General features: G+C 43.4%; 1 protein-coding gene across 1 annotated transcript in view; it reads right to left on the bottom strand.

Moving 5' to 3' along the window:
* Positions 1-4,001: 4,001 nt before the first annotated feature.
* The window catches only part of syt3 (synaptotagmin III), a 35,114-nt gene continuing 22,402 nt past the window's right edge, over positions 4,002-16,713 (bottom strand). Inside the window, exons 8-13 of the mRNA XM_069675984.1 lie at positions 15,432-15,650; positions 12,592-12,712; positions 10,136-10,307; positions 9,331-9,460; positions 7,480-7,573; positions 4,002-6,986 (exon numbers count right to left, since the gene is read on the bottom strand). Of these exons, the coding sequence (XP_069532085.1) occupies positions 7,484-7,573; positions 9,331-9,460; positions 10,136-10,307; positions 12,592-12,712; positions 15,432-15,650 (732 nt within the window). The 3' untranslated portion in view covers positions 4,002-6,986; positions 7,480-7,483. The remainder of the gene's footprint in view (positions 6,987-7,479; positions 7,574-9,330; positions 9,461-10,135; positions 10,308-12,591; positions 12,713-15,431; positions 15,651-16,713) is intronic.

The raw sequence follows: 16,713 nt of genomic DNA, 5'->3' as shown, positions 1-16,713 counted from the left end.
AATAATTAGCACAGCAGCTATCAGCATCCTTTCCAGCTGTCAGATCAGCACAATACACCAGTGGCTAACCTGTACTTGTAGCACATCGCAGCGCTTGTTTCTGTGGCTCCAACAATAGCATCGAGTCCCCTGTGGCCCTGCCAGCCAGTAGGCTCAGCGCAGCGTTCAGCGGAGGGCTTCACAGCTCATCAAACTCAAAAACCTCCCACAGAATAAATGCTCCATATCAATTTAACCCAAATTCTTGGGGAGGGCATCAAGCTGTGGGCTCAAGCGGCTTTTCCACTGGGGCGTCGGTGAGCAGAGCTGCTTCCGGTGACCCAAGAGGAGTTCATCCGAGGGAGGAATTCCGCCCAAGTCCAAATATTAAACCCCTCACAGAGCCTTTTATTCAGACTGAGCTACGTGGCCAAATTAAACTGACAGACCGGATTGTGAGTGTTTGTGTGCGTCTGAATGTGCATGCGTAGGCACCCTTTCACTTTGCAACTCTGATGCTTTTCGCGGCTCAGAGGGATATATACGGTGCGTCTCGCTGCTTTGAACTTCAACACACACAGTTGCCAAGCAATTACAGGAAGGCTGCTCCTCGGGTTTGCCTTTGGAAAAAAAACAGACACTGTTTTCCTTTTTCCATTTTGTTTTTTGTTTGGTCAGAGAATGACATCATAAAATATGAATGAGAAATGTGCCGGGTCCCTGGGTGCTCCGTGTCTGCGAGGTCCAGGTGGTTCGGTAAAGACAATCCGTCTCCTGACTGCGGTACCCAGCTGGGACGCTGAGGGCCAGATGGTCTGCTCACAACAGGTAATCACAGCCAGCGTGCTGATACACTGACATCCACACAAATGGGCTACCAGAAGCACCCAGAGTGTTTGGGATGCTGTGATGGCACCCTGACAGTCTCTGGAGGGAAGAGGGGGAGGGTTCTATTGAGTCTGACACCTGTGCTGTGCAGGACGAGTTATGACTTCCTTCTTTTAAATGGCAACATTTTAATCAAATACCTCAGGATGCGTGCACAGAAAACAAGAACAAACAGACGTGCAGTGCAGGAAGGAATTCATACACCCCTTTCCCACCGAAATTAGCGTGTTGACACGGGTTTGTCAGACCCGGGGTCGCCTGCTTATAGATGCCAATTGTCTGTTCTCTCATTGCTACTGGAGTGTACTCCTGTCGGTCTCTTTTCTGCTGCGTCACCGTCTGATGTCACAAACGCACCAGAAACAGGGTTGGTAAACGGTGAAGATGTTACGGTGGTTAGGTCATTATTGTATCTATTTCTCATTCAGTCTGTATCAAACTCGGCGCCGACAATTGTGGAACGATGTTCGAGCGCTGCTTGGACGGAGACGGGCGGAATTTGTAGCCGAGTTGACAAGGAGTCGCAGAAGTTACTGACGGAGCATAGCATCGCTTCGGAAAGGGGTCGGAGATTAGCGCGTCGACCCGGGTTTTGTGTTCCCATCAATGCCGATCAGGGCTGAGGCGATAAATACCCGGGTCTACTGCAGAGTCATTTCACCCGGGTCTGAATGCCCATTGTAACCTTTCCCACTAAGCAAAAAAGTCAGGTGTTAGCAGGTTTTTTGACCAGTGGGATAGAGGCTCAATTTACACACCACCCTTTGTTTTCAAAGTTGTTGAATACATCAAATCAATTTAAGATCTGCCTTAAGCAGCCAAGATCATTTTGCACCTAATTCATCTCTTGGGCCGTGAAGGTATCTCCTGAGTTGCCCATAGGTGGTTAACCTATAGTATTTAACTGGTAGAGTGGTTAGCATTGGTGATTCTTTGTCATTTCCAGCTCCTAACGAGTAAGGAATCCCACAGGGTTCAATATTAGGTCCCCTTCTTTCCTTTGGTTTGGCTGACTTGGTTTTACACATCTAGAGCTGAAATGGCTGGTTGATATATTAATGTAAAATTAAAATAGTCCAGAATTTGGTTAACATAACAGATTATCGTTATTATATTATAATAATTATTATAAGTCAGTAATAATTTTAAATTGAAATGTTGTCTGATGTCTGATCTGTGTTTGAAGCACCCGCCCCTTTGTATTTAGTTTTTTTAATAACTCATCAGGGCTGAATCAAACTACCGATCAGGGTTAGCTTGTAAGTAATCAGACAATTTTAGTTTTTAAAACAATATATTTATAGTTACCTTTTTTTGCTGTGGCTGTCAGTTAGCCACATAAGCTAATGCTCTGGAACCGAGGTAGTACATAGCGGAGCCGAGGCGATGATTTACTTGGGTCTTCTGCAGAGTCATTTGACCCGGGTCTGAATGCCCATTGTAACCTTAGCGGGTATTAGTGGGTTTTTTGACCACTGGGAAAGCGGCCAAACATTCCTCTTTTGTATTCTTCATCTGGAGTCGTGATAGCAGAGAAATAATGTCAAAAGATGTTTCACTAAAGTTTCCATTTGTTAGCCGAATCTCATCATTTCTTAGAGAAGGTCAGACCTGGAGCCCGGCTGCTCCTTTAATACACTCTTCCCCTGCAGAGCCGAGCTCCTTTAATACTCCTACTGTTTGAGGTTTCCACTTGCATGCATTCATTGAATTCATTATTTTGAAAGGTTTGGGGTATTATTTATAGTGTTGGACTAAAATGTTAAAAAGTGTATACGTGGCATATTAAGTGGTCCTGCGCGGCGCTTTCAGGAGAAAGAAAACAAAAGTTTGGCGCCGTGGTCACGCGAGGGTTCACAGATGGAGTTTTAACATGTTACATAAACACGTACGTACACGCAGACGGTCCTGGCAAAGAAATTCTAATATGAAAGGAGCTGTTGCGTTCATCTTTAATGAAGCAAGGGAATTCATTATCATTATGTTTAATAATCAGATATATTAGCAATGCGAGCTAACGCAGCGCTGTCAGCTCACTTTAGATAAATGCTCCAGTGTGATACAAACAGCTCTATACTGCACACACCTCCCCCAGTCTCTAACTTGCTCCCCCTCCCTCTCTGCCTCTTTCAGCTCACTGAACTGAGTGAAATGTCTTTCCGACTAAATGATTTTTTTTTTTTTTTGCACGGTGGGAACGTTGCCATGGAGACAACAGTCCCCCCCCCCCTCCTCCAAGCCCCTCCTCCTCACACTTTTCTCTCAACAGTCTACAGCGTTAAAGCTGTGCTAACTGGTGCGTTGTCACGTGTGTGTGTGTGTGTGTGTGTGTGTGCATCTCGCTCCTGTTGAACTGTTAACACTGTCAGTATGCTGCAGGTGCCCCATGATGAGTGTGTCTATATACAGAGCCGTCCTCCTCCACCTTCTGCTTCTGCACATCCTGCGTGCAGCCATCCCCTCTCCTCTCCAGGTTTTTCCCATTCGTGTCCTCCTCCTCCTCCTCCTCTTCCTCTTCCTCCTCCTCACTGGCATTCTCCCGCTCTTCATCCTCCTTCGTTTGTTTAATCCTCTCCTACTCCTCCTTCCCTGTCATTCCCCTGCACATCTGAGCTCGGCCTCCCTCCTCTGTCTCTCTCTCTCTCTCTCTCTCGCTCTGCTCTCTGCTGAAGCGCGGGAGTTGCTGATTGCTGCTGGTGTCGTGCATCTTCGCTTTAACGCAAGATAATAACCACATGACGGATAATATGAGTGTTTTAAAAATAAAAAAGGAGACTATTTAGAAGCAGGGAGGCCAGATGGAGAGGGAGAGACACACATTGAGGAGGGCAGGCAGCCGTGCTCCATTTTGCATTTAGGAAGAAAACGCGGCCACGATAAAGAATTCATGACAAAGTGGCTGAATAATTACACACGACTTAATGCACAGCAGAAAGTCCGAGAGCTCAAGTTCAGGCTGCTTCTGTCCAGGTAGAGTGTCTTACCTTCCATGAGTTAAATATAGAGCGTGTACATCTGAAATGCCCAGGGCCTTGCACTTTATATATAGCACACTGCCTGCGATGTGTGACAGTAGCTTCACCACCTCTCCTGCCTCCGAACCCGGCGGATTAAAAGACTCAGAAACACGAAGCTGGATGATACATATCCTTTATTTCCGTTATCATTGCTTCAGCCACACTGTTACTTACACATTCACCGATATCCTGCTGTCCTGACTGAACCCCTCGCTCAAATTCTCAGCTTTAACCAATAAAAAAGTAAACCTCTTGAATAAATTATATATAAAAAAACAATCGAAAAAGAAGACCGATTCGAGAAAGATAAATACAGCATAAACAATGTTATTTCATCATCGTTGTTTTTGACCACAGAGATAAACAATTGCTAGGTCTCCATTTAGTCGTCATTAGTAGTATTAGTATCAAGTTCATTGTCAGATTTTTGCTTAAAGCATCACTTATATAATTTTTCATTGCATCAAGTTGACATCATTCATGTTAATATAAGCATGCAAACATGTTTCCCCATGACCATTCAGAACTGCACTAACACGAGAAGACAGCGAGAGAGAATAGAGACGGGGGAGGAGGGGGGGGTAGCAGAAGGGGAAAAATAGGGCGAGGAATGGAGAGGTGAGGGGTAGGGGGAGGAAAGGTAAGGGGCTGCTGGAGGAGAGAATGAGTAATCAGACGGTAACAGAGAGAGAAGGGAAGGGAATAAGGGAATGTGCTGGTACGACTATGAGTTTTGTAATCCATCACCAGGCAGTGAGACAGGAAGGGGCTAAATAAGGTAGACACAAGCAGAGAGAGAGAGACAGTTACAAGGCCTCGAGACCATTGGATCAATACTATATCTGCGTATACACGCTGCTCAATAACCCCCACAGCTGACAAACCTCACAGAAGCTACAACGCAGAGCGTGTAACCTCCCCTATCTGCATCAAACACACCTCTTAACAGTCTCACAGGATCCAGAGGTAACGAGAAGGAAAGTCCGCTCAAACACACACACACACACACGCTCTATAAAGGTGTTTGTGTGTGCGCGAGAGAGGAGAGAGAAATGGCAACGATAGCAATACAAGTAAATGTAGTGAGGTGTTGTACTGTTGTTTTGCTGAGGTTACAGTAGTAGTAGTCGTAGTAGCGGTGACAGACATGGCTTTATAAGTCTGTATCGGCTTACACAGGAAGTGCAGAAAATCCAGACGCTTGTTTTCTCGCAACACCTCCTCCCTGCTGTCTCGCTCTGAGGGGGATCTAAATTTGTCCTGATAAGAAATGCTTTTTTTTTTTCTCCATCTTTTTTTTTTTTTTCCTTCTCGTAAATTGAATTTAAAACACACCCAACGGTTTAATTTTCAATCACTGTGCCATCTGTTTTTTTTTTCCCTCGGACATACAGTACACAAATTACTGAAAGAAGTACACGATCAACACGGTTACTTACATCAGGCAAAGGGTTAGAGAGGAAGAGGAGGGCGGGATGATTGGCAGCTGATTTCAGAGACGACATAGACAATACAAACTAATGTCTATGAAAGACAGTGTTTCCCCACCTAGTGCAATGAGGCACGTTTAGTACACACACACTTCCTCACACTCACACACACACAAAATGGCTCCTTGTTAATACACGGGACAGAAGACACGTTTGGCTTGGAGACAAGCGTTTCAGTCTGTGGATGCCGGGATTGGATTTTTTTTGGGGGGGGAGTGAGGGAGGTGAAGACAGAAAAAAGGACAAGGAGGGGGAGGCGGGAACGTGTCACACACAAGGTCACAGTGACACACACACACACACAGGCATACACACACACGCACACACACAGACGCGCACAAATACAAAACAAACACGCCCACAAACACAGAAATAACACACACTGATAAAAGCTACACAGACGTGTGTGTCCTTCTTGAGTCTTGTCAGAGACTTGATGTGTTGAAGTTGTATGGTGACTTCTTGAGGAAGAAAAAAAAAAAAGAAGGAAAGAAAAATTTTGGAATGATAGAAAAATAAAAGTGATATCCAGCGAGTGCAATCCAAACTGATGCTGGTCCCATCCTGAGCGCAGGTTTCATTCAACCTGTGTAGTCCTGTTTCAGGAAGAGTCCGCCGCTTAGACGGCGTTTAACTAGTCCCATCTGAGACGCTCACACCATCGTATCCTCCGTGGACAAAATTGGCATGATTAAACTCCTCTCCTGATGATTAAATGTATACAGTTGCACACAAAGCAAAAGAATCTCGAAACAAAAGATGGATACTGATGAGCACCATGAGGACAGTGACAAAAAGCATGAGGAAGAGGGACACATTTCAAGGATGCGCAACATGCTTTAACCAATGAGTCCGTCCTCATTTATCGCTCCTCTGACATCAATAAAGACGCTTTATCGTCTTTCCTCTGGGGAAAAAAATTAAGCGAGTTCAGTCTCAAACAAGACGGGCGGAGCCTGGAAAAGGCGTCCGAAAATGGCCGGGAGAATCCACCTCTTATGTTTTAGTACTACATGAGATGTCTTCCCATACAGTACGGCACATACTGTACACCAATGTTGCAAAGAAAAATATCGACATAGTGATGTTCTTCTTTTAGAGTCTGTACAAGGGCATGAACCTTTGGTCCTGGTTGGAATGACCATTCAAAGATGGCTTTCTTTTATCTTTTTCTTTTTGTTTGTTTTCAAGAGAGAGAGAACAGTTTGTCACATCACACTCCTCCTAGATGAAATACTACACTAATCTGAAGCACACATGAACTACGCACACACTACAAACTCTGTGTGTATTCCTGTGTGTATGTGTATGTGTATGTGTCCCTTATTAGATCCCAAATTTACACCTGATATCAGTCCCACTGTACCATTTAGTGTGTGCGTGTGTTTGTAAAGGTGTAGTCTGATGCTCAAAGTGTAGCTCGTGATGGATGTCGTTTTTTTTTTTTTTTTCCTCCGGCTCGGTAAAGACAGCACAGGACTTGGAGGATTCATCCGCGGGAGCTAAACAGCACTAGCAGTGTCATCTTGTCTCTCTTGTCGTTGATGGAGAGTATTATTCACAGATGAGAGGAGGGAAAGGAAAAGTCTGGAGCTGGAGAGATGATAATGACCTGGGGAAAGAGGGGAATAAGGGAAAAGAGGCAGATTAAGCCACGGAGAGACAGTAGGGGGGCAAGAGAATATATAAACAGTATGCAGTACTGTAAGATTGAGAGGAGGAGGGGGAGATGCATTACATAACCCATAACATCTAGATTATACAGATGCTTCTGCCTTAGAGCTCCTACTTCTGACAGCTCCACAGCCTCCTCTTTATCTCACACTCGCAGTTAGGTCATGCTTTTAAGACTCCACCAGTTTTGCTGTGTAAATCTGACAGGAGAGCATCTGCTGCACAGAACGTGGATTTAAACATTACGGTACCAGTACAGGCTGTCCTGTTTACAAGCAGAATCAATGAGGTATGGATCGTACACTGTGTGGAATCATGATAAAAATAAAAAAAAAACTCTGTTGCCCAGAAAATAATCTTACATGTGTGAAAGCACGCTGATAACGTGAAAAAAATAATCATATGTGAGTTCTAAAGCGGGAGAGGCTCACAGTTTTAATCGGAGTGAGGACTGTCCACCACGATATGCGGCTTAGGGGAGGATGCTGTAGCAGTCTTCGACACGAATGTACCGATTGCTTTTTCCTGCAGGGAAAGAGAGATTTTTGCTTCGATTAATTCTTCATGACAAAAGAGACACTTTTTATACATTCAGTTGAAATAAATTAAATTTTAATATGACACAAAATGCTCTTGCCGCAGCTCTTATGACTACTACTTTACCGTTATGCCAAAGTACCACCGCTACTTCCACTTTTAAAATCACTACCGTACTTAGAAGCGGAAAGGAAGCAAGTACATTTACTCAGGTGTGAGTCAAGTAGCTGGTTGCAACAGCTCAACCTTAATTCTGTCGCAAGTTAGTGCGCAAAGTTGACAGTAAACATATCTTGAAGCTAGCTAGTTTAAAGCTAAAGCTGTTGATGTTTTGTTGCGCCACAGAGACGTAAAGTTAATCTTAATATTCTGGCGTTAGGTCCACACTAAGCAAATTATTGTGATGGAAAATAATGTGCTTATTGCTTTTCGCAAATACTGTTGTCTCTCATGTACACTGCCTTTGAAAACTTTGCTACACAATAGCGAAGAGGCTAACGCTTAAATTAGCTTAAGTTAATCACCTATCACAACAAAACTAAAGTGCGTAAACTTGGACAAAGGATTATGATGAGATTAACTGTACAACCTTAATCTACTAAAAAACTAAAAACTGTAATAAATGTGTAGTGGTAAATTAAAACAGATATCTAACCCTATATATTGGCTTGCTAACACTACAACTACGCTACACTAGTGCTACATTAGCGTCAAATGTCAAGTTAGTCAAGATTTGTCACGTTACCAACTTTGCTATCAGTATAACATAGTGTGATGCAATGTTGATGTTAGTTTGTGCCATTTATATAGATTTATTTGACAAAATACCTTACGCCTAGGCTAGGAGTAAGATTTAAGTTGTAACTTATGCCTACATAGTAGCGCGTTAGCTTGGATGTAATTTAGAAATAATTACTTTTAACAGACACACAGCTGGTGAAACCCGGAGTGGTACCTAAAGAAATATTTGGAAAATATATCATTCATGTTTTTTCTCAGAGTTAGGTAAAAGAATGGCCGTGCTTATTCACAGTAGGCTACATATGAAGCTAACTTACAGCCGGTTAGCTTTTCATAAGCTTACATAATTAAGTAAGTTTATGTTTTACTTGTACAATAAAAAAAGACAACGCGTTAGCTAAACTTACTACATATAAGAGTATTTTGAGATTATGCGACAATATTTCAGATGAATATCTTGGTTATAGTTTAACTTAAAACTCTACTGCATCTTTACTTTAATTATATATTTCAATTAATCAAAATAAAATAACTGGTTTTTAAAATACGATGCAGTGTTATACGTTAATTATTCAACAACATAAAGTAATTAAAATCGGGTTCCACATAACAGCGTATTCTGTTTTTTTAGCTCATTAAATTTGATGATTTGTTACATTTTGCTGCTTAAACTTAAATATAAATATAAACGTCTCTGACTTTAACTTTTAATGGAATATTTTAACATATAAATATATACCGTATATCACTGTAATGTTGCAGTATCCTTATTTCTATACCGCTATCTTAACTACCACTGCTATTTCTACGCAGCTCTGCTCCTGTTACAACTACTTGCAACAATTACAATCATCTTCATATGATAAAATCATGTTGGTGATCAGGCCCTGACTGAAGAACTGAGCTTAACATATGTGCAGAGATTAGCTCATGATGCATGGATGCACACACACGCACAGTCCCGCTCACACACACATGAACATACATGATCACACCCTCATTACCTCCACAAGCTGATGCCAGTGCTCGATTGGTTTGCGTGGATTGGCCAGCATGGCGGCCCAGTGCTCCCTCCCTGGACCTTCAGCCTCGCTACCCACACGGCACATCCCTATAACCTCGTTATGACCAATACTGACACGCGGCGAGGGAAGGAGGCAGGGACCGGAGAGAGAGCGGGGAAGGGAGGTGGGGGTGAAGAGAAGGGAGAGAGAGAGGATATATTAAAGCAGGGAGAGAGAGGGAGACAGGGCTCGTAAGAAACAGGCAGAGAGAATCTCATTTATCAACCTTGAGTACTGGGAAAAGAGTACAGCGGCTGAGGAAGGATATTGAATAGCAGCTCACAAATACACACAGCCCCGCATAAAAGATGTCAGCCGGGGAGCAGGCGCGGACACAAACATACAAAAGCACACACCTATGGAGATGCCAAATGGAGGGCAGACTACATAATAGGGAGGCGGTGCACAAACTGTACACAAACACGTCAAGCAGCCAAGTGTTGCTGCGAGCGGCAGACAGACAAACACTGACAGGGTTACACTTCTTCTTCTTCTGCCTCCCTCAGCATTAGCATAACTCATGCTTATTCATGAGGTGCCTGCCTGTCAATGTAAAACAGACAGCGTCCACCAGGAGGCCGGCTCGTGAGGGGGGCCCTCGTCGTGTTCGACACTGCCGCAACACCACCGACATGTGACAACAGCAAACATCGCACCGCGTGTGCAAACAGGCATCCAACAAGCAGCACGCTTCACAGTCATTATCAGTTATATCGACTCTATAACAACACCTCAGCTGGCTCACCAGTCATAGTCCATCACTGCGATAATGATGGAGACGCTCTCGATATTTTCATTGGGAATGTCAAACACCAGCGCTTCGTTGTACGTGGGGTTCAGCGTGTTCTTCTTAATGGACGTCTTCCTCTTTTTTAGCCTTCGCCCGTCGCAGATCAGAGAGGCCTTCACGTACGGGTCTGAAGGAGAGACAGGAAACGCAGCCAGTCAGAAAGGAAGACAAGGGGGGTTTGAAAAGAGGGAAGGAAGAGAGAGGGCGGTGGGATGAGAAGCCGGGAAATACAGAGACAGAGTGGGAGGAAGCAGAGAGAAAAAGATAAGTGGGGACTCCTGCGAATGTGCTAGGTAGTATTTCTCACAGCGATCCTCGTCTGCTACGCATAAAAAGCATGAAAATCAAGTCACCTTGGCAAAGCTGGATTAAGAACACAAAAGGTAGAAAAGCGGCACAGGTTGAATCACTTCAGTTATCCATTCAACATGTGCAGCTCAGTGACAGCCGCCAGGGAAGACACACACACGCCACACGACTCCATTTTCATGCTGCATTTTTAAGCATCTTTCAGGCTCCGCCGTCCTCTTAAAACCACTGAGGAAATAATACCGGCAGGTGGTCATTATCATTTAATCTGAGAGGACATTGGCTTTAATCGTCAGGTCTTTAAGTGAAGGAGAAGTCGGTTTTAGCATTAGCAGGACCATTTCTTCATACTGCTGTTAATTGGTGCGACACCTGCAGCTCTTTTAGTTTGCAACACATTGCAACATTTTTTTTTACCGTGTCGCTTCAAGGCTCAAATTTATAATGTATAAACTGTAACTCTACTTCTCAGAGGGAAAAAAAATCTACCCTTAAATTTTCTAACGCAGTCAGACACGATCAATCTGCCTGATGAACTTCACGAACTATTTGGCAAAGATTTATGGTTATTTACTTTTTCCGCACTTTATGCTTCATCTAGTTCAATGTCAGTGATTTATGAGGTGTTGAAAAATGTGTTTCTGCGAAGTATTTTGGCACAAACTCGTCAGTTGTACTTGCCGGAGGAGGGAAGAGAAATTATTATGAAGGTAAAACAAGAGATTTTTTTGCAGGAAAAAGGCAACCGATGTGCAACGTACAATATCGTGCAGCTGCATTGCATTCTGGGCAATTGAGGCTGCTGTTTGAGGAGAAAACTTTGCCCTTTCCTTTTCTGCTACATGACATAACAGTAAGTCTTTTATTGTTACAATCTGTCCCCATGTTTACAGTATATTTGGTGTGGTTATAATTCAGCATTATAAAACATAAAATTAAAAAGGGGGTATTATGCTGATTCACACTTTAAGACATACATATAATGTTACAATGTTGGATGTCCAGACTAAACGTGGGTGAAGTTTCAGATCTGTAGGTAAAAGTATGTCGGAGTAATCCCTAGGCTTATCAGCTCAGTCTGCCGGCTGCTGTGAACGCCAGGTTCCACACAGTTTTTTCTACACGCTGAGTGCAGCCTCGGCAGGCTTCTGAGAGCTGGCCAAACAGAAGAAAGTGGGCTGGTAGGGGCGGGGTTTCTTAAAGGGACAGAGCTGACCGAGTCGTTTCAGGCAGAGGCTGTATGAGGGCCTGCACAGAGCATTATGCTAAGCTACTCCACAGGTATCACAGAGTGAAATATGGAGCTTAAAATTAGCATAATACCCCCCCTTTCATGACCCCCTTCAGTGAAGATCAAGTGTTAACCTTGTAAACATCTCCATGTGGTGTTGTTCATGTGCTACAAGTAAATCAGGGACAACATGAGCAGTCATCTCCATGGCTGGGCCTGTCTGCTTTTAAACTGCAGTGTACCAAGGACAGGTTGAACAACACGTTTTCAGACTGGCAGGTTTGAGACGTCACAAACATAAGGAGCCAATCCCGTTAACGGACGGGGTGACGCTATGCATATCATTATGTGTAACATATGGCAACCACTTCGGCGATGCGCGAGCCGGCTGTAACTGTTATCGTAATTTTTGCAAACTCACTACTGATGACTAACGTTAACATTACTACTACTGATTACTACATTTCAAGCTATCTAAGTTTCAACAAGTTGCCACTAAACGATGGCAGAGACGTGTGTTGTTGTCACGACGGTGGGGGCGGGGGATTATGCAGACTCTGGAATTTTTAATGAGGGAGAGGGAGGAGATGCCTTGGGAGGATTTTTACAAGGTGTATTTTGCAAAAACATATAAGAAACTTATTATTTCAGGCAGAGCAATTTATATGTCTTAAACATGACTGTAGCTGCTCTTTAAAAGAGCTCATGACAGCAACATACATCACTAATAGTGTTTTTTTGAAGCTGTTATCTGTCATATTTTTCCCCTTAATGAGTTTCCAGTCACTGCCTGCTGGAGGTATGATGTGTGTGTGTGTGTGTGTGTGTGTGTGTGTGTGTGAGTGTGTGCATATGTGTGTTAATCCTTTACCTGAGAAGCCGGTGAGGTCCATGGCTTTGAGGTTGGTGGCCTTGATGACTGTAGCGGTGAGCCTGCCAGCGGTGGGCAGGTAACACAGCGAGAAATTAAGCTCCCCAAGATCAGCCTTCTCCTGTGGGTCACACACACACACGCACACACACACACACACACACACACACACACACACACACACACACACACACACAGACAGACAGTGATCAGAAACAGAACAGGGACGCTGTGAGTCAGAGAGGAAAAGCACTAACAGACAGATATCCTTCGGTTTGATCGTCTGCGGCCGGAAAAAGAGCTACATCTGTGAGTGACGGCGGTGACAGCAGACGTCCTAATGTGGACAGGCAGAGTGTTTAGGCGGAGGGGAAGTGCCGTCACAGTAAATGAATCATATGCCAGTCTGCCCATGTCCCCGAGTAAAGGAAAGTGTTAAGAAGAGGTGATGATTCTCCGGGCTTTTTATATCTCCCCCTCCTCCTCTCTCTCCCGTGCACTGATCTTCTGGCTGCCTGTGGTCCCGGTGGCAGCGCAGTAATGACAGCACTGGTATTCAGGTCACACTGTGGCCTGATGACTCCTCAGTGGCTCACTAATCAATACGTCCCCTGGTGAAACAGTGAAATAACTCCGAGAGGCTAATGCTTTAAACTTATTTAATAAATGAAACATTCATGCCAAATTTTTTAAGACTTTGCTCGGTCTAATTTGCTAATAGTGCTCTATGAATATTTCATATAAATCTACTTGGACGCAACGTAATAAAAAGTTTGGATGTGGGCAGCGGTGCCCTTCCAGTAATCTGTCCAGACTCTCCTGTGCTGCCTTTCTACATTAACGGACTCTGAATCAATCGGTGCTGCAGACTGTTTGCAGCGTGCACGACATCCTCTCTTTACATTGTGAATATATAATCTTTAAACACTTTAAGTCATATGAAAGCAAAGACAGACTGTTATCCTTTCACCACCACTTCGTCTTGCACATTGAAACGTCATTCAATTGAAGGCGTCGGATCATTTTATTCAAACCAATCTGCATTTATGTGGTTTAAATTCAAATTTCTGTAATTTCCAGGAAGTCATTTCAACTTTTGCAATTCAAAAAGTTATTTTTTCGACTCCACTTTTTCCATTCTCCATTTCCTCATCTGAATCATTCACAGGCGTGATTGATTTCCATTAAGGTTGATTTGATCATCCTCGGCCGCCTGTCTGAAGTTTTCATTTTGAATTTCAGTGTCTGGATGTCACAAAATCCAATCTGAGCGACCACATATTCATATTGGATTTTAATTCCCCGATCCAAACAAAAACAAAAGACCAGATTTATTTAATACAATCAAATAAAAAATAAATACAGCTTCTACATTTGTGAATACTTAAAAATACTTTTGTTTTTTAATCAAGTTTTGTGACTTTAAATGAAATATTTGAGCACGACAGACAGAGTGGCTTTTAGATTTTTGTTTTAGTTTTAGACGTAGTTTCCCTTTTCAGTTATTCACTAGTGCATAAAGTTATTCATTGAGTGGCGTTAAGGAATATTCTTAAAGGAAATAATATAGTGAATAGTAGAGGGAACAGACTGCACATTAGCCCCTTATACACTGCCAGTTCAAGGCGGGATTATTACGCTGCTGTTACGCCTCGTCTTTTATGTTCAAAGTCGTTTTGCCTTCGAGTCAGCATCGGAGGTATAACGGAGGCGTACGGGCGTCAGTGTAAATGATGGAGCCAGCAGGACATAACAGCGTCATGTGTGTGTGTGTATTATAGACTGTATAAAAAGACGGACGACATGACAGACCCCTGCTGACTGGCTGCAGTATAGGTCATAAAGCCGCCTCCATGTTAACAGATGGGACATGAGTTAAACTATAAAATCAAAATACACGCCAAATAAATGTTTCTCAGACATGGCTTCTGTCATTATAGTTAGTTCTTATCATGCTGATTTACGTCCAAGTGTTCATTTTTTTGTCAAGTTTACTTTTAATTAGTTATTTGATGCTGTAAAAAGGATGATTGACAGCTCTGCTGACAAATCCGGCTCCTGCAGCCGATCTGTTCAAGATTAGCAGAGTAGAGGAGGAACAAGGAGAGGAGACGTAACTTAAACAATCACTACAGTCACTGAAGTTTCCATATCTGTGAATGTCTGCTTCAGACCAACACAAGAAGCTGTTGTGTTAAATATGGCGACGTGCGGGATGGTTAAGAGTGTGTTTTGGTTAGCGGAAGTGGCTACACGGCTCCACCCGCCGATCTCTACTGCGCAGCTCTGGCTCCAAATGTCATCACCATCGCAAGATGACAGCGTCTATCACAGGGGGTATTTTGGCTTCACTTAGGTACAATGAGAGTAGATGTAATGTAAAAACACTCAATGGGGCCGGTTGCTTAGTTCAATGGAAAATGGAAAAGGTGGCGTGAAGGCGGAGCTTCATTACAGTGCTGTGGTGGAACCGCAAAGTAGAAAGGGTTATTGTCTTCATGCCATCTAAATCTGTGAAATAAATCTGATTTATAAAATAAATACAGCCGTCCTCAAACCATCCATTCTTAAAACATTTTTTTCTTCCTGTAATTCCGCTTCATTCTCGCACTATGAATGCATACGTTTCTACATGACATCCAGAATTGAAGCTGTCACTTGTGTCATCTCTGATTCGCTCCCTTCCTGCCTCTCTCCTCTCTCACTGCTTTGGACCATAATTTGCTGCTGCAACAGCCCAATAACGCCAAGACGCTCATTCAGATTTCATCTCGACTAATCTATGGCAGCCATCTCCTCCAAATAAATCTGATAATATATATATATATTTCCATCCTTACCGCCGTGCCCTCCACGATGTCCCTCCACACGGGTTTGTCCCCGCTGCCCTCGCTGAAGTCCAGCAGGTTGTCCACCACGACCTGGCCGATCAGGTCGTGTCTGGAGAAGCGGTCGAAGTCGTACACGGAGAAATGCAGCTTCCTGGAATGTAGCTCATTCAGCGGCACGCCGAACTGAAACGTCTCGTTGAACACGGGGTTTAAGGTCTTTCTGTGAACCTGAGAGAGAGAGAGACACAAGGAGGATTTACAATGACATCACAGCGCACACATTATATTGACATTACTTTGTACACAATGAATTTCTCACTTGGTGGGTACGAGGCAATAAGTATAAGGAAAGAGGGCCACAATATTTTACAGCCAACATAATTTGTAATGCCACTATAATGTAGTGAAAAGGGGGTTAACAAGGGACTACTTTCTTTTACAGCGCACATACCCCAGACTTTACACTGTACTAGGTGTAAATAACACTTTGACCTGATTGTTAAGCACTGTCACTAAAAGTAATGGCCTTTACTTCAACTAAAATTACTCATGCATGTAGGAGCAGCTGGTTCGACATCAAGAAAATCCACATTTTATTTGTCGATCGTCCAATAAACAGAAAACATTGTGAATGAAAGCAGCCCGTTAATTGCTAATGATTGGATCTTATCAGATGATTTTAAAGAGGGGGTATCACGCTGTTTCACATGTTCAGAAATATATATAATGTTACAATGTTGGACGTCCAGACTAAACGTGGGTGAAGTTTCAAATCTGTAGGTAAAAGTATGTTGGAGTATCCCCAGGCTTCTCAGCTCAGTCTGCAGGCTGCTGTGAACGCCAGGTTTCACACAGTTTCTTCTTCACACTTTGTGACCTCAGCAGGCTTTGGAGAGCTGGCCAATCAGAAGAAAGCGGGCTAATAGGGGCGGGGTTTCTGAAAGGGACAGAGCTGACTGAGTTGTTCAGGCAGAGGCTGTATGAGGGCCTGCACAGAGCACCAGTGTGAGAAAGAAAAATGTTTTGTTAAATGTAAATGATGCTAAGCTACTCCACAGGTATCACAGAGTGAAATATGAAGATTGAAATTAGCATAATACCCCCCCTTTAAGTGATTTTTTTTTAACTTAAGAAGGAATCGCTTTGGTCTAGAGGTTTCATGGATTGAAAGTGGAGGGAAATATGGAGGTAAGGACACAGCTGCGGGGTCGCTGGAGCCAATCCCAGCTGTCACTGGGCCAGAGGCAGGGTACACCCTGGACTTATCGCCAATCAATCACAGGGCTGACAC

Source organism: Semicossyphus pulcher, unplaced genomic scaffold, assembly GCF_022749685.1.
Source record: "Semicossyphus pulcher isolate SPU_LCO1_2020_fin unplaced genomic scaffold, fSemPul1.0.p SCAF_25, whole genome shotgun sequence".
Taxonomy (NCBI): domain Eukaryota; kingdom Metazoa; phylum Chordata; class Actinopteri; order Labriformes; family Labridae; genus Semicossyphus; species Semicossyphus pulcher.
Note: the sequence above shows the minus strand (reverse complement) of the source record. Positions and strands in the feature narration are given on the sequence as shown.